The sequence below is a fragment of the Rhinolophus hipposideros genome (assembly GCF_964194185.1).
Source record: "Rhinolophus hipposideros genome assembly, chromosome: 11".
Taxonomy (NCBI): domain Eukaryota; kingdom Metazoa; phylum Chordata; class Mammalia; order Chiroptera; family Rhinolophidae; genus Rhinolophus; species Rhinolophus hipposideros.
The window spans coordinates 52,188,270-52,207,233 of NC_138057.1; the positions used below are offsets into that span (position 1 = coordinate 52,188,270).

An 18,964-nucleotide genomic window follows, 5' to 3' on the forward strand; every position below is an offset into this window, starting at 1 on the left:
AAGAATCATTATTTCTTCAACCAGTAGGGAAGGAAGAAAGGGTGGAGTCTGATGCTGTTTAGGTTTTGAGTTGGAGTGAATAATAGTACCCGGATGGCTTTGGGAGGTTGGGAAAAAGACTTGGTTTAAGGGGAAGGTGAATTGCTAAGTTATTGTCGAAAACCACTCTGTGGAGACAGTTGGAGATTTGGAATTATCTAATTTGAATTAGATAAGAAATCAGGGATGGTGTTTTATAATAGTCAACAAAATAAGGTGTCGGATGCCAAATAAAAGTCAAGGAGTTTGCTCTCTGAGAAAAGGCCTTGGTTTTAAAAAGAAAACTGTTAGGGGAGATATTCTAGAGCAGGGACTTCATTTGCTTTGTTTACGCTGAATCACTCAGTGCTTAGAATAGCGCCTGACATACAAAACTCCATAAATACTTCTAGATTGACTGGAGTGGTGGGACTAAAAGTTAGACTTTTAGCAGAGATTTAAAACATTTTTTTGAAAAATTTAAATCTATGTAATATTTCAAACTTGCAAAAATGTCTTCAGTTCTTATCTATATCTTATTTTCCCAATTATATTATACATTTTTTGAGTATAGAAATCGTGTCATTCATCTTGTACTCATGCCCTTGCTTATGGAAGCTGGTCAGTGAAGGTTTGTGAGTTTGGTGAAGCAATGGATGCAATGAAAGGAAAAAGTGGAATATTAGAGAAGTCAGTAAGTCAGTGCAGGAAATGAAGACTTGCTTCAAGACGAGAGGCCTTTGCTTGTTTGAAGACAAAGGGAAATGAGTTATGACAGAAGGAGGAGATAGTATGAGTTAAAGAAAAAGGTTCTCAAGATCAGGATTGTAAGCCCTGTGATCTGTTCGTTTCTGCTGTGAATGGGGTACAGGTTTGGTTATTAAATTTTTTGCTCTGAGGTGATTTGTGTAATATAGTATATATTCTAATATATATTCTGAGTAAGCATTCATCTTTCTTTTTAGGTGTGATTATCAGTTGTTTAGTGAGAAAAGTAACTGCTTATGTTCAAGTCTACCTTACTATCTGAAAACATACATGCTGCCTTCCTTCAGCCAAATTAGTTATTTAGCTTATTTATATTCCTAATATTATTATTAGTTATTTATATTCGTAAGTTATCTTATTTATGTTCCTAATAAGTGTTTCTCAGTTTGATTCATTCTACTTTATAGTATCATGATTTTAGAGACAGAAGGAACCTGAGTATCTAACGTCTTAATTTTGCTTGTTAGGTATTAAAAAACCTGGAACCTCGGGAGCAAGTTTTTATTTTATTTTTTCTTATGTGCCAGGCATTACATGAATTATTTCATTTAATTCTCACACTAAGTCCTTGAGGAAGCTGATATGATTATATGCATTTTATAGGTGAGGAAATTGAGGTACAGAAAAGTTAAATAACTTGCTAAGGTCCCTAAGCCATTAACTGAAGAGCAGGAGCTCAAACCCAAATGTGTTTTCTTACCAAGTCCATGCTCTTTGTCACCAGGCTTGGTAAGGCTAAGCAGCTTGCTCAGTTCATATTTCTTTCCACTGTTCTAAAACTGTTTCAAGTATTGTAGGTTTTTTGCCTTTTTTCTTTTCTTTTCTGTTTTGTGAGGAAATAGAGTTGAGGGAAATGGGATGGATGAATGGAAGCATAGTTTTCTCTGTGCTTCTTTCCAATCCACTGCTAATGTCATGTGCTACTACTTTCTTTCTGTCTCTTCTTTATTCTTTCTTGCTTTTCCTTGTTGTCTTTCTTTTTCCATTTATTTTTCTTTTCTTCTTTTTGTCTTTTTATAATGGGAATTTTCAGATATATACAAAGGTAAAGAAAAGTATAATAACCCCCATATTCAGCTTTAAAATTATTAAGTCAAGGCCAGTTGTGTTTCCTTTACTCCTCCATCTACCCCTCCCCCATTATACTGAGACAAGTTTATATTGAAGCTCCCAGTTGTCATATCATTTGATCCATAATTTTTCAGTTTTTATCTATAATTTATAAGTACTCATTAAAGTCTTATAAATATACCATTATCACTTCTTTTTAAATGTAATATTCAAATATCTATTTTTCTAATTTCTTAATTGTTTCATAAGTTTTTTGTTTTAGTTTGAATCAGGATCCAAGTGAGATAAATGCATTGCAATTGGTTATGTCTTTTAAATACCTTTTGAACTATGGGTTTCTTCTTGTATTTTTTTGATGAATAAATCTGGTCATTTATCCTTAGAGTTTCCCTTAGGCTGAATTATATTGTTCGCATCTCTGTGGTATCATTTAGTATGCTTCTTTTTCCTCTGTAGTTTTTAGTAATTGGTAGGTAGATTTAGAGCAGAGCTGTCCAATAGAACTTTCTACAGTAATGAGAGTATTCTATAGCTGTGTGATCCAAAACAGTAGCCACTGGTCACCTGTGCCAAGTGAACACTTGAAATGAAAGAGATTGAGAAACTGAATTTTAAATTGTATTTAATTTTAATTGATTTAAATAGCCACATATGCCTAGCAGCTATCTTATGAAACAGATCCAAAGGCATGATCAGATTCATGCTAGGTTTTGTTTTTGTTTTGTTTGTTACGTCTTCCTCATAAGGGTATTGTGTCTGTTTGTCTCTTCTTGTAATGCTAGTAGTCATTGTTGATAATTGCCTTAAATGCATTAATTCACCAAGGGTTACAAAATGGTGATATTCTAGTTCTCTTCCCTTATTAATTATAGTTGGTAGTTTGGGAGAAAAATGGCTACTAAAATAACTAGCGGTAAACTTTTTTTCATTGTCCTTAGCATTCATGGATTTTAGTCTTGACTGTTTGCAGGTAACTATGAAGTTCTGTCTGATATATGTAATGATTTATAATTTACTGAGACATCAAATTGTAATTGTATTAATTAAAGTCCTGTTTGGAAGTGAGCCAATTAGCCTGGTGAATGAACTTGACAGCTCCTCAGCATCTGTATTAACAAAATGGCTTTGTCTCTATGGCATTTTATGGAGAAATTTATTCCGTAATGCTATTCATGAATTTGTTCTTCACCAATATCAACGGTGTAATAACATATGTAGTCTATTTTTCGTTGTGGTCAGTTGACTAAAAGCAGTTTGTAGAACAGTTTAGAATAAATTTATCATTTTTTTCTTCCTTTTTCTCCCGTCTTCTGACAGGTTAGTAGCCTGGTTTTCTACATTTTTGGTCATTAGAAAATAGGTCTAGACTTGCTGTATTTGGACTCTCTTGATTATTTGACAAACTAACCAACCTTTTAAGAAATGTTACCTCATTTAATTTAGATCTTTCCAAAGGTTTTCCATTTATAAAAGGAAGTTGGAAAATATTCTAGATACTTGAATATTTATCTAGATACCTCTAGATTTCTAGAGGATAATAAATTTACTTATTATTTCTTATAAAAATACCACAAAAACTTTTTTTTTGTCAAATAGATATTCTCCTCAAAAAGTGAATCTCGACTAAAACATCTGTTGCAGCGAGCCCCAGATTATTGCCCTGAAACAATGGTAGGTCTTGTTTAACTTAACTGTGGAAGTTTTTGTTTAAATGAAGCCATCTAATGAGTTACTTTGATTTAGCAAAATTTTCGGTGTGAATGGGGTTTGGGGTCAAAGTAAAATGATGGCTTTAACTAGGTGCTTTAAAAAGATCTTCATACAAATTGCTAGATAGAATATTGTCTTTCATTTTTATTGTTTATTCTATGATGTAGGTAAAAACAATATTAAATACAAATTTATTGCAGTCTTTAAATTTCATTTTAGTTTGTTTATCTGGAATTTGGCATTTCACATATTATTGTATTTTGACAATTTTATGAAAACTATTAGGTTGGTGCAAAAGTAATTGCAGTTTAAAAGTTTTAAAATAATTGCAAAAACCACAACTACTTTTGCACCAACCTAATATGATGACTACATTTTATATTTTCTTTGATTTTGAAAAGTTGTATTTGAGATAAGGGAAAATGTGTGACTTAATATTCCAGTCTTCCCATTTTCTTGTATATGATAGATGTATTGCTTGCCCGCCTGAATCATGTAGCTTAACATGTCTCTAATGCTTGGGCCATCCTCAGTGTTTGGATGCTCGTGGACAAGGTTAAGAAAGTCTGAGCTTGCCACGAGACAGCCTCTTTAGATATGGTAGCTTACATTATGTGAGGGATGGGCGGGGCGGTGGGGCGGAGATAATGATCAAACAGTCTGGCTGATGATACATTTTCCTTTAGTCATTCTACAGACACTTTTGTCTTTGTGCTTGGAAACACTGATTCCGGTAATCATCCTGAGTAACAAGACTAATCTTCAGTGCTCTTAGATGGGAAGATGGGAAAAGAGCAAGCAGTACTTCGCTTCTGTTTTAATTTTTCCCCCTAAATAGCTGATTGATACTCATATAGTCCTAGAATATTGACTGTATAGACACAAGCATAATCAAATCATCCATACATGATTTCTGTAGAAGTTAAGTGTCATATTTAGGAACTGGTTATCTACATAAAAGCCTTTTGGTGATTACAATTTTAGGTTGAAATTTGGAGTTGTATGAATTCATCTTTGCCAGGTAAGCAATAGAAATGTAACTTTTAGCACTTTGTTTTGAGAAACTTACTGTGATTGTAAAATCTATGTCATAGTCCTATAACCTAATATGTACCCTTGAGTTGCTATCTTCTCCTTTCCATAGGCACCCAAATTTTCAAACGTATAATTTCATTCACTCAGTACTTAACTTTGCACTCTTGTCTCCACTTCTACGGAAACTGATCTTTTGAAAGATCCCCAGGATCTCTTTGGTTCCCACGTCTTACAGCTTTTTCTCAGTACTTAATCTTCTGTGACTTCCCTGTGACACTTGGTATTACTGACCACTACCTTCTTGTGACTGCACCTTGCTCTCTTTTACCTTTCTCCTCTTACCCCACCCCGTACCCCCCCACATGGACCATGGTTATTCCTGTGTGCGGTCCTTTTCCCTTCTCTCTCCACACTCACCCTGGTAACTAATCAGCTCTGGGAAGGTAACTTGCAAATCCAAGTCGTTGTGACTTCTAGACATCTTTACCTAGATCTCTGCATCCAAGTGGTATCTGAAATGCAAATCCAGAACCAAACTCATCTCATAATTGCCTTCCCTTGTGAATGACACTGGATTGGAAACCAAGTTATCTTTGACTACTTTTTCTTTATCTTTTAGCTCCATTGACTTTCCCCTCGTAAAATTGCGTATCTGTCCTCTTTACTCCTAGTTCAAGCCTTTATTATTACATTCTTGGGCTAGAATATTATAAGTGACTGGTTTTTAACACATCATAGCTTTCCTCCTAACCCTTCAAAAAGAAATCCCTGAGGGGATATCCATTTCCTTTGGCATGAAGCCCAAACTCCCTATCCTGGCATTCACAGTCTCCTAGGATTAAAGGTTATTTTTCAGTCCTGGTTAAAGCTAGTGTCTTGGCAAAAGGGAGTATATCTTATGTATCTCTGAGCTTTAAAGGCTGTCATACAGTTTGAAGTTTGCACTTCAAACAATTTGTTCGCCTTCCTTTAATCATCCTTGCCTATTTTCCTAATTCTTTCCTGTTCAACCTCATGTTCTAGAATTTACACACACATACACACAGAGTTTTTACCAAACTGTCATCTACACCATGGGAGAAATCATATGTTTTATCTATTTTGCAGCCCACTGAATACTTGATAGAATGCCTTGTACATAGTAGAGGCTCAGTAAATGTAAATGCTTGTTGAACAATTTAATACTTTCTAAGAGGACACAGGGTATGTGGAAACAGCAATATATTGCAGTATGCTGTAGAAGTTCACAGAGTTTATGATCTACATTGATTCCTTTCAAAATTATATCTAAAATGTGAGTGCTTCTGAATAGCAAGCAGCAAAGATTTAGAGGAAACTATATGAGGCAACAGGGCTAGATGGGAGTCTGTTGCCCTTTGGACTCTTAAAACATGTAGGGATACAGAAGCTTATGATATACAGTATTTTTAACTAGTTGTCATAACTGAGGTGGTTTATAATTATTAGGTTGGTGCAAAAGTAATTGTGGTTTAAAGGGTTCAAAATAATTGCAAAAACCACAATTACTTTTGCACCAAACTAATATATTTGGAAAGTTTTGTTTGTATTTGTTTATATTTGTGAGTTTTGTTTACTTTTGTTTGTTTTGTTTCTTAGCAGAATGCTTCTATTTGTATTAAGTCCTAGTTTTATTTGGAGAATTATGTTACCTATTGCCTTGAATCACTAACATTTTTTTCAAATGTAAATAATAATCTAATCGAATATATGTGTTGATTTGAAGATCTGTGTGTTATATGGAAGCAGCATAAAGCATTTTTTAAATGGCAATGAGGAAGAATTTGCAGGATCCCTACAAGCATAAATCTTTTTTCTCTTTTCATAATTATTATATCTCCTAATTTTATTCTAGGAGCCATTCATTGACATTTATGATTGCAAAAAGGGATCTTAAAAATACATTAGGACATTTCTTATAAAAAGTGATACTATGATACCCCACAGGGATTTATCTGGAGAAATAGCTGCTGTGCATAAACTGAACCAGGAGAGGCATTTCACCCAGTGATGAAGTGCACCCATCAAAGCCGGTCCTGGCTCACAGGAGATGCTCCTATCTGTTTACTAAGTATCAGTTTTTAAACAGCATCGTGGGTTTTACACTATTCTAGGTATTTAATATTTTTGAATTCAGTAATACTTGTCCCCTTTTTTGTGAAGTTAAATTGGAATCTTTGCCTCTGCTTCACAGTCTAATGGTGAGGAAGGCCTCTCCTTGCTGTCCTTAACCTGTGTGCCCTGTAGAGAAGCTACCTATCCAAGAGTGAGAATGATGTGGAGTTTTGAGTGGGCAGGGAGACTAATAATTTTGCTGTAAGGGACCCTGAGAAGACTGATAGCATTGGGAATAGGTGGGGAGGAGGAGCTTAATATTTTTGAGGCCCTTCTGTCTGATTTCTTGTGGACACCTGCTTTCATTTTTAGTGGTATCTATGAACCAATTCGGCATGCTATTTGTGTTTGTCACTACTTATAATCAAAACATTTGAACATTTTGTTTTTAAGGTGTGTTTAAGAAGTCTGATGGCTGGGTTGGCTTAGGCTGCTGCGAACTGGCTATTACCTTGGAGTGTCGACAGGCATGCAAGCAGGTAACACTGGACAATCAGGGTCTTTTGCAGCATGGAATGTAGTTTGGGTGTTAGCTATGCATATGTCTTGAACCCTGCCCACCTCAGACCTTTGGAGATGTGACTCATAAAAGCTGCAAATTTCGCATTTCTTGCATAGACCACTTCTTTTTAGACTTGCTGCTTTTTCAGTTATGACTGCTGCACGTAGGGCTCTGAGTCCTCTCTTATTCTTTCTTAACTTCACTCTGCCACACAAAGAAAGAATATTCTAGGAATTGAGGCCTTTTGTACTTTGCCTATGGTCATGCTTAATCAATGCCGACTGACCAAATGGTCATGTGAATTTCGGGTGTGCCTAGATGAGAGCCGTTGATACATTTCATCTTGCCTTCTGTCTTTCATCATCATGGGTTAACCCTGAGCATGTTCTTATACCCTCTCTGTTCCTCGGTGAACATGACTCCTGTAGTGAACTATTAATATAACTTCTCTTTGATTTAATTTCTCTGGTCTGGTTCAAGTGAGGCCCCTGAGTTTTTCCTCACTGTGTATATTTTCATAATGGTTCCTGAGACAGTTGTGGGAAAACTGGTCTCCTAGTTCTTCATCCTCCAAGTGGTGGGAGTAGACTTACCTGGGAAATTTAGAAACCACACCTGGAAAGCCTTTTTGCATTCTCTTTTTCTAGTGACTGGTCTATGGACAGGAGTATGTAAGACACGGTGTCACCTTCACTTGCATGTACACCATTGCAGCCCTCTTCAGGCAGCACACAGCCTAGCCACGTATCTGCTGCTCTCCTCCAGGCTCTGAGATGAAGCTGAGTTGTGGAGGATTGGAACTATAATCCATCTCGTGGGGCATAAAACAGTTGCCAGTCCATTGTGCTTCTTGTTCTCCTCATCCTCACCAACTGGTCTATTCAAAATTGCACGAGCTTAGGTGATAGACAGGAGGGAATAGAATAAGGGACCAGAGCCCCTGGCTCGGAAACTACATCTCTAAAAATGGACTGATACCATATGGAAGAATTAGCACCCTTCAGATTTGTTGTAGCTTGTTTTATATACAAAGTACAAGCTTAAATGTGGTAAGTAACTTGCTTTCTCTTTGATCCTCAGTTTCTTCATCTGTAGAGGTGATGCCATCTCTTCATAAACTTGTTAAGAGAATTGCATAAAAATAACTTTTGTTGATTGCCAGGCATAGCCTTTCCCTCTTCAGTTGCCCCCTCAGTATGAGAACTTGCAGTATGAAGGGTTAAAGAAAAAGCAAAATATAAACATCCTGGCAGAGCTTCACAAGAAAATTTGCAACAGAGTGGAATTCAGTTAAAAAAAAGAAAATTCAGATTTACATTTCCCTCAAACTCATCCAGTTCCTGAAATAACAAAAGGACTGTGTTAATATGTGAGAAAAAGCCATAAAAGTTAGAGTGAGGTTCTAGCGTATCACGTAGATTCTGAGGCTGATGTTTGTTTTAAAGAAATTGCATGAAATGTGTTTGTTGTATTTTAGGCACTTTCAAATATTTGAACATAAGGTTTTCCTTGATGAAATAAAGAATACTATACCAGCAATTAACTTATACTTGTATTAATTTGTGTTTTTTTTTGTCTTGCGCTGAATAGCATGTGTAATAAATTAATGAAGAAATTTGTTATCTTTTAGGCATCTTCAAAAAATGATATTTCCAAAGTTTGCAGAAAAGAATATGAGGTATGCATTTTATTTAACAAATTTCATTAGACTGTTCAGATGCCGTCAGAATTGATAAAATCACTTAAATTTTAAAATGAATTCATTTTTATGTAGATTGCCTTTTACTCTACAGAAAATATAGCCTTGATAAAAAGGTCATTTACCTCGTTTAGAAATGTTACGACTTTAATTGACTTTTGTTGAAATTAATTTTAAAGAAATGCCTAAATCACATATGCAGAGGATTTCACCTATAATGTTCTCATAACAAAGCAACTGGTTGTACCCAAAGTTGTAAAATAGTTTTTTTTATGTTCTCTATCCTCTTTTGCCCCCTTTCCTATCCTTTGACCCATCTAGTTATTCATTTTTATTAGCCACCTCTAACTGAAGAAACAAAATCATATTGCTAGTGTGAATAGCTTCAGACTTTTCTAGGATCTTGCGTTTGGGGAGAAAGGGGAAATACTAAATTATAAAGGCTGTATTAAATCTGAAGGACTCTTGTCTCCCAATGGTGGTATTTCAAGCACTTTGGTATCTAGATGGGGGAGTTACTAAAACAGGGTGGAGGAGGTGTTTTATATCATGCAATATGAACAGAAGATTGTCCCTGATGTGAAAAGCCTTATTGGGAATACTTTGTTCTGTTTATAGATCTCCATGGTTAAATGAGACAGTATTTTTGCTTTTCATAGTATAAGACCGTATAATTGAGGGTACTTAAGTGCATATGCCACATTCATCATTTTTATATATAAACATTGGAATTCCATTGCTTTTAATAGTTTGTTCTCTTGGAAAAGAAAGATAGAACGACTCTCTTAACTGCTTCCAGATTATAGTTCTGATATATTTTTTCTTTTCTCAAAGCCTATTATTATATCTCTTAATTAATATTTTTAAATTGAACAATCATATTTATCTTTTGTCCCTTTGTACTGTTTGCTAAGTTATATCTATTCCTCTGAAGACAAATTTCCAAATTAACCGAAACTCTCCTCTGTTCTTATTGAAAGGAGCCTTGCTACAAAGAAGTAAAATATCTTTTTTTTTCTTCTCTCTACCTTTAAAATAACTAGTTGTAGTTTGTCTTGAATAAAGTGGCTAACTATGATAATTCCTTCTTTTCTCCCGCATGATGTCTGACACTGTCCATCTCCTGTAGCCTGTCCTCCATTATTTTAGTGTGCTTCCTTCTCTTGTCTGGATTTCTGCATTGCCCTAGGAAGTCTGCCAGTATGTGTTGATGAAGGACGGGACAGGAAAGGTAAGAGAGCTAAACACTGTCCTCTGAGAGAAATACTAAGAGTAGTTTACTTTTTCCCAGTCTATCTTCCCTTATTTAGCCTAGAATTAAGAAACTGTTTTCCAAAAAGCTACATGCTAAGAGAGTTCTTTTATATATAACATCAAACCTATAAGTTATTCGAGGTAATTTAAGACTTGATTTGATTTCTTATATGTTATTTAGAAGTAAAAAGAGAGACAAGAGTATTTTAATACAGAAAAAGGGGTTCTGCATGATAAACTCAAATAACAGTTGGGTTCTTGTTGAAGTGTAGTCTAGAGATAATGGTTATTTGTTATAAAGTGAATGGGTAAGTTTGGTGTAGTGTAACCTATTTTAAATGGATTGGTTGTTTATCAACATTAGAATAATATACGAAACTAGGCTTTTAGTTTTGTTTTTTTTTTTTTTTTTAACACTAGTGTGGTCCCTGGGGTGAACTTCTAGATGTGTAAGCTGTTCCTTTAGGCTTACAATTTTAGGGGTTAACATTTACCCTGAAAGATAGTTTTGTATTGTTTGATTAGAGAGTGAGTGATTATATTTGAAAGAGCTAAATAATGTTTATCTTCATTGATAAGCTGCGGCAGAATCCCTTTTGAGGGGATATCTTAAACATGAATAAAGTTTAACTTTTTTAATGCCATTTAGTATTCTATTTTGTTCCAACCATGCTAAGATAAATCAGTTAAATGTAAAACATTATTATTTCTGATTTAACAGCATCTGATTTTGTATGCAAGTTAACAAATATTTATTGAATACTGAGAGGCACTTTTATATGTTTGAAAAAACACAAAAATTAAAGAGTTGTATCTAATTGAGTGAAGATAACTGAAATATATACTGCTCACAGAAGGTCTCAGGGAATCAGAAAGTAGAGTGAGCATGTTGGGAGTTATCAGGAAAAATTTTGCAAAAGAGAGAGGCCGGAAAGGATTGTTAATAAGACTGCATCCAAAGCATGTTAGCAAAAATGAATATAGTTTGTACAGGGTGCAAAAAGAAAATAGGCCTATTTTGGGCTGATAATCTGTGCTTATATAGGCAAAGTCGAACCAGATCCTAGAAAGGTGATATTTTAGGGTTTAATTTATTATTAAGTAGAGAGAGACAATGAAGATTCTGTAATAGGAGACCAACATAACAAATAATAAGTTTGATATTTTATAAAGCTTAAAATCTTAGTTGTGTGCAGGCTGAGTTTTAGAGCTCCAAAACCCTATAAGTTAGCTAAAAACAGACAAGGCCCAAAAGTAGGATGATAGCAGTAGAGTCGAGTATTCAGGAATAACTAAGATTTGAAGGCAGAATCCATCAAGAGGATTTTTATGATGGATTGAATATAGGAGATTATGTTCAGAGAAATATGAAAAACAGTTATTAATGAATTGGGAGATAGAATTGAAGAAATTATGTGGAATAGCACTTAAGGACAAGCTGAAAGAGTTTAAGAGAAATGGAGGATAGAGAGAGTCTTCTAATTGGAATACTATAAGAAGAAAGAAGCAGAGTCAATGTTTAAAGAATGTTTAAATGCTTAAATGTTTAAATCCCCAGCAGGATTTTTAAAAAATCCATACATTACAGACACACCTCATAGGCAAAGATCTTAAAAGCAGAAAAAAAGACACTGCCTTCAAAGGAGACTAACAGCTGATTTCTGGATAGCAACAGAGGAAGCCAGAGACAGTGGAATGATACCTAAAATGTTCTGAAAGAAAATAACTATCAATCTAGAATTCCATGTCCAGCAAAAAAATTTTTTCAAGACAGAGGGCAACATTAAGATATTTCCTAATGACAGAAACAGAGAATTGCCATTACTAGACCCTTTGGAGAAGGACTTCTCCAAAGGAAGGCCTAAAATAGCTACAATTATTTGAAATGCAAAAGAAAAAGAGAATGATAACAATACAAAGTGGGTAAGTTAAAGCACACAAGATTAACTAAAACAGTAATAATGTAGTGAGGTTTTTTTTAAAAAAAAAATACACAGCAACAAAATAGCACATAGGTTTTGAGGGGAATTTAAAGAAGTTGGAGTATACTGAGTGTTAGGTCTTTTTAAATGTAAAGGCCCATATGTCAGAGGTAGTTAGGAATCCAGGACTAAAGATGAGGGGACTGTCATGCCCAAAGTCAACTGCGAAGTAACCCTTGAACCTCGAGAGTGGAAGATAACGCTATGGAAGAAAAGCATAGAGAAAATTAGGAAGCTTGTTTTTGAAAATTACTTCTTTAGGGAATCAGAAGAGAAGGAACCAAATACTGATCTGACATTTCAGTAGGAGAGGACCCTACCTGTATTCAAAATGGAATGAGTTATTCCAAGAAACAAAGAACTTCCTGTCACTAGAAATGTTCAAGCAAAGCCTTATTGGATTCACATGTTATGGAGCGAATTTCTGCAGTGGACAGGAGATTTGACCAATGATCTCCCAACTCTGCAGTTCTCTTATTCCGACCAATACCTAAGAAAGAATACTTCAGTACTTAAGAATGCTTCTTTCAGAATCACACCTGTTTGGTTAGAGCCACCAAATCAACCAGTGGCTTGATAACTCTGAGATGGACATGTCATATTCATGCGCATTTCTAAGTTCTCCATGTATTGTCACAGGCCTGGTCCTTGGCCCACCTACATTATTAGTCAGGCCACCTGGGTTCATGGGTATGTGATGCTAGAATCAGGGATGATATTGAAAATATTTAACAACTGGAATTACATAGGCAACAACAATCAGAATACATGCTGGCTGTATAGATAGCCATCCTCGTGTACACTGGCTGATTAGAACTAAAGTGAAAATGAATGTTTTCTGTGAGGTGTGAGACATGGAGTGTAATTCTTTCAAACAAACAAACAAACAAACAAACAAACCGGCCACTTGATAGTTATTTTCTTTCTTGAATGTCAAAATAAACATCAAGGTGATGTGAGGCTGGTGAGTTTTCGGAGACCTGGCAAGGACTGATGAGACAAATTTTAGTGTCAGGTTTATAAATCCATTTCATGTGTGCCATTCTCTTAACATAATGTCCGTAAATATAATAAATACCTTTCCATATGCTGCATGAGCTACTGAAGTACAATGCTACAAATTTGTCATCGGACTTAGATTTTCACTTGTTTCTTCTTTCAGATTCTTCTCTATGCTTTCCTTTATATTCTTTTTATGAGTGTCATTTTCATTTCTCTTTCTTTCCTAGCTTTTTTCAGTCCAGTTATTTGATGTTATCTCATTAAGGAAAGTGAGAAACTGTGAAGGAAAATCAGTAGGAGATATTTTTGTGAGGACTGTCTTTTTTCAAATCTTAAGGCATGTAAGTTTTAAACTTAACAGTTGAGTTGGTAAAGAATTCTAAAATAATGCCCTGTCCTGGGGCTGATTCTGTGAGAATGCCAGATAAATTGAAGACTGAGGATGTTAAAAAAGAGGCTGTAGGAACCGCAGCGACAAAGATGGTTGGCCTTGTAAGCTGTAGGCTCAGTTCTGTCAGCAGCCTCCTAATCAACACATGGCTGAGTACATGTGAGCAGAGTGCAGGTCTGTGCTAAATTTTATTTTTTGGCTATTTACATGGTTCAAAATTCAAAATGGTATACAATAAAAAGTCTCTTTCCCACCTCTTATACTGCAGCCACCTAACTCAAATCACCAGAGGTGTTTTATGCATATATAAAAAAAGTAAATATGTATGTATACTCTTACTCCCCTGTAACACAAATGGTAGCTTGCCATACACTTTGTCCTGCCCGTGGATGCCAGCGTTTGGTGCATATTTATGTGTGCCTGCACAGGCTGTACAGTGTATCCTCAGGAAATGTCAAAATTAAATGCTTTAGCTCAAAGACTTCTGTGTATTAATTTTATTTTGCTTCATTTTTCTCTCAAAATAACCGTGACTCTGGATTTACTACCAGAAGCATAAAAAGGGATGAAAACTAGCCCCATTTAGAGATAAGTGTACAGGGATGTGGGGACCAGCAGGATTCCCTGGATAGCTAGAGATCGCTTACACCTCAGTGTGATTGGATCTGTGCTGCAGTGATTCTCAGAATAGAGGTGACAGTTTTGGGGGGTTTTAGCAAAAGAATCATGGGGTACTTTAGCCCAGCAAGGCCTTCAGGACCTAACTATAAAGCTTCTTTTAGTTAATGCTAAGGAAACTCTGAGAATTGTCAGGATATAATAAATAGAAGACTGAATGGGAGGCTTGGTAAAGTAAAATGCTGTATCCGGGTACTGACTGTATCAGAGTAGAGTTGAGCCGTTACCTGCAGCTGATGAGCTCCAAAAAGAGCGAAACCTATTAGGTCCTGCAGTACTGGCTTAAGATAGTATAAAAACTTAATTATGTTCTGTTTGTCTATTGTTTTGTTTTGTCATATTTTGTATTATACTTTGGGGAGGGGAATAACTCCTATTTAATCTCCTTGTACTAGTGTGTTTCCTCTCTAGTACATTCTTCTCAGAAGTCACCTGAATGAGATCATCCCAACAGGGAAATCTGACCAGTCAGATTAGATTATGACCTGATCTAATCTAAATGTCCAGTTTTCCGTCTCTAGGCAATTTCATCTACTCTCACAGCTTTAATTGCCCCTATATGATGACAAGTCCAGAATCTTCTTTGTTAGCCTCTTTTATGCACGCCTGAATTACTCCTGGATATGTGTACTTTCGATGTTTAGCTGGCATTTCAAATCAGCAAAATTGATTGTTACCCTCCCTACCTGCCCTCCCTCCCCTCTCTTCTGCCCTTTTGCTATACAACACCACACACGCACACACACATCCCAAAACAAAAACTTATTTTCTTACATTTCTTGCGTGGTTATTCCAGCACAGTGCTCCCAGACACATAAACTAAAAACCTAAGAGATGCTGTCTACTCTTTCCTCTTTCTCACCATCTCCCACAAATAACTGGCTATCAAGCACCAAAGATTTACCTCTGAAATATAACTTAAATTAGTCTCCTTTCCAGGTCCTCAATTACTGTCTTAGCTCAGGCCTTTATACCACTTCTGGACTATTGCAACAGTTACCCAGCTAGCTTTGCTATCTAATTTCTCCTCTTAGTGGATCTACTATCTCGCTTCTCCTAGAGTGGTCTCTTTAAAGACCAAATATGATGTCTCTTCCTTCCTTAAAATTGTCAGTGGTTCTCCTATAGGATTACGTTCACGTCCCTCAGCCTGTGACACTAAGCTTTTCTCTATCTAGCTTCTGGCTCTACCTTCCTTTACAATTCAGCAGCATGCAACTTGTAATTTCCCAGATTGATCATGTGTTTTATTTGTTAATTGTAACTGTGTAACCTATCCGTTCTACCTGGAAGTCCCTCTCCTAGAAGCCATCCTATCACACCCCATCCAGTAGTATGCTGCAGCTGGCTCCTACCACTAGGGAGAACTAATTGTTAAATATTCAGGAATTTTGCAAACTACGTTTTTAACTTGAAAGAAACCATGATGGGGGTAGTTATGCTGCAAACATCAGCAAATACTGCAAATCAGGGTTCCTTCCACCCCCATCCCTGAGAAAACTGGTCCCAGCACACCACTACCCTATCCAACTGGCAACCTTTGCCTCAAATTCTGACTTACATGGTTCTTCTTTAAAACCTTTCCTGCCCAGCCCTCTTCCCTCCACACACATGTAATTGATTGCTACTTCTAAACCCCTTACATGCTTTAGTATTACAGCATTTGTCATCTTACAGGGTAACGCTATTCACATATCAGTCTTTACTACTCCACTCTGAGTTCCTGGGGGCAGAATCTCTATCTCAATTGTCTTTGCATCTGTCATTCATTTATTCACTCAGCATTCATCGAGCTGATACACACCAAACCGATAGACTTAATTTGTGTCAGGTACTGTTCTCAGGGTGCAAAGGTAAAAGGGTTTAGCCACTGTCTGCCAGAAGCTCGTAGTCTAGTCCGTGAGAAGAGAGAAATTCAAATAGTCTGTTATAGTTCAGTGAGACGAGGACATTGCTAGAAGTCTGTACAAGACACACTGGAACTGGAGGAAAAACCCCTGCCCAGGGTAATGGGGAAGTCACCACAGAGCAGGTAAGACTTAAAGGATGAACAAAAATTTGCTGTCTGTAAAAAGGTGCTCAAGTTCGTATTTTTATAGATAGAATTTTTAATAGAATTTGTTTCCACTCTGGACAGTAGAATTACAGAGGTTCTTTGTTTCAGAATAAATAGAAGTTTTATGTGAAAACCCTGTGTGAATGTCTATGAATTAGGCATTCTTTGAATGGGTATATTCTTTCACTGAATATGCCACATCCTTAAATAATGTCATTTTGTTCAAGATCATTTTGTAATAACGATGAGATGCCGTAAGAACTTAACCCTTGTTTGTATCAATTAGCCTGTGGTAAAAGTGATGTCTTTATACGTTGCTTTTCCTTGAGTCACAGAACCTATCGACAGTGTTAAGTAAGGACTTACTGTATTGTATCTGTTATCACAATAATGTCCAGCTGTGCAGTGAATGCTTGTAGATTTGAAGATTTCTTGTGACCCTGTCAACTCCAGTACACTCACGTGTTCTTTGGGTCTCAGGTTGCAGCAGATCCTCACCTCAGTAACACTAACTTTGGTCTGTTCTAGAGTAGGATGAGTGAAATGAGGGAGCTGTTACAGGAAGGCACATTTAGTATATGCCTTCCTATATAGGAAGAAGGTCAAGGGGCTTCATACAAGTCTAAGCCCTCAGTTACCTCCTGCTTTTGCCACCAGGTGGCGATCAGATATTTGAAAGACTTAAGAATTGACTTTAAGACTCCAGGATCTGTGCTCGCTGCGGCAGCACAATATACTAAAAGACTCCAGGATCAGCTCTTAAGAAATGAAGAAACTATAAGTTAATGCCACAACTCATTATGTGTATGTCTTAAGCCCTGTCAAACTAATCAGCAATAGTCTAAGCAGTGAAAGGCAGAGTTGCCTATAATTTATACCTTAGGTATAGTTACCTAAGATATAGTTTATACCTAGATATAGTTATATACGGTTAGCAATCTTTTATCAAAGAGGGTGATAGGATTAGAGTCTATGAAATCATGATGAATGTAAAGTAAGCAACAGAATTGATGAATTCATCAAATACTGGTATACTTGAATAAAGGATCATTTTTTTAAACCTTAAAATTTGTAAAGATAAAGATAGAGATAAAGAAACAGTATTTATTGGGCTGGCCCGGTGGCTTAGGTGGTTGAAACCCAGGGACAGACTGCCTCAGCCGTGTGTAGCGCAAGGCTCATAATACCAGCATGGGCTAGGGAGCTGTGTCCTACACAATTAGACTGAGAAACAACGGCTTGGACTGGAGTGGGGGTGGGGGAAGGGGAAAAAACAAAGAAACAGTATTTATTAACACGAGGTACTGCCATGTGAAAATATAAAAGCTTTTGGTTCAGCAAGTTAGGGTAAACCTATGCATGAAGGGTCTGTCAATGAACATGAAGAGAAATGAGAGATACTTAGGGAACGTCTTTGAACTCTGGAAGAGACATCAAGGGAGATAGCTGTGCCCTTCTATATCGGGGTTGGCAAACTTTTTCTATAAAGGGTCTGACAGCAAATATTTTAGGCTTTCAGGCTGTAGGATCTCTTTCTATTCAACTCTACTATCTTAGCGTGGGTGAAAGCTAGGGTCCAAAAGTATTTCTCTTTTCTAGGCCTCAGTCTCTGGCTTCTGTAAAAAAAGGAGTTAGGGTAGATGATCGCTGACATTTTTCAGGTTTTGTGCTCTTTAGTACCTCTCTGAAGCTAAGAGAGCCACAGGATGACCCATAGTTATATTCCTTTTCTTTGGAAGGTCAAAGTTTTAAAAATCCAGCTTTAACAAATTTGTAAGTCTCTAGAGCAGGGTTTCTCAACCTTGGCACTACATTTTGGTCTGGATAATCCTTTGCTGTGGGTGAGCTGTCCTGTGCACTGTAGGATGTTTCACAGCATCTCTGGTCTCCTCTACCCACTAGATGCCAGTAGCACACATACTCCTCACTGTCCCCAGTAGTGACAACCAAAAATGTTTCCAGACATTGCCAAATGTCCCCTAGAAAGCAAAGTCAACCCTAGCTGAGAACCACTGCTCTAGAGACTTTAAGAATAGTTAGAAGAGGGGGCGGCCAGATGGCTCAGTTGGTTAGAGTGTGAGCTCTGAACAACAGCGTTGCCGGTTTGATTCCCACCTTGGCCAGTGAGCTGCGCCCTCCACAACTAGACTGAAGACAACGAGTTGCTGCTGAACTTCCGGAGGGGCAGCCAGATGACTTAGTTGATTAGAGCACCAGCTCTCAACAACAGGGTTGCTGGTTCAATTCCCTCATGGGATGGTGGGCTGCACCCCCTTACAACTAAGATTGAAAAGGACAACTGGACTTGGAGCTGAGCTGCTCCCTCCACAACTAGATTGAAGGACAACGACTGATGCGTCCTGGAGAAACACACTGTTGCCCAATATTCCCCAATTAAAAAAAAAAAAAAAAAGAATAACTAGAGGAATACCAAAAATGGAAATCAGGTTATGCAACCCAGGATGTCCACCAAGATAATAAACACATTTCTTCAGATGCAAGGTCAAAAGAGTCAAAACCGAAAGGAACAACCAGCTTATTAGAAAGAGAAGGGCAATGAGAATTATATTCACCCAATCAAAGGGGCTGGAAAACTAGTAGCAGATTGCTTTTTAGTATTGATTTAGATCATTTTATGGAAAGTGTTCCTGAAACCAGTGATTCA

The 18,964-nt window shown here is 36.8% G+C and overlaps 1 protein-coding gene across 4 annotated transcripts in view; it reads left to right on the forward strand.

Annotated features, from left to right (window-relative positions):
- Positions 1-18,964, forward strand: part of RECK (reversion inducing cysteine rich protein with kazal motifs) — a 63,941-nt gene that overhangs the window by 15,220 nt on the left and 29,757 nt on the right. Inside the window, exons 3-7 of one of the 4 annotated variants that reach the window (XM_081066875.1) lie at positions 3,454-3,528; positions 4,552-4,588; positions 7,129-7,214; positions 8,868-8,915; positions 10,126-10,167. In XM_081066875.1, coding sequence (XP_080923001.1) covers positions 3,454-3,528; positions 4,552-4,588; positions 7,129-7,214; positions 8,868-8,915; positions 10,126-10,167 — 288 coding nt within the window. Of the gene's footprint in view, positions 1-3,453; positions 3,529-4,551; positions 4,589-7,128; positions 7,215-8,867; positions 8,916-10,063; positions 10,168-18,964 lie in introns of those variants that run through there. The other 3 variants (XM_081066872.1, XM_081066874.1, XM_081066873.1) reach the window with 3 other exon arrangements.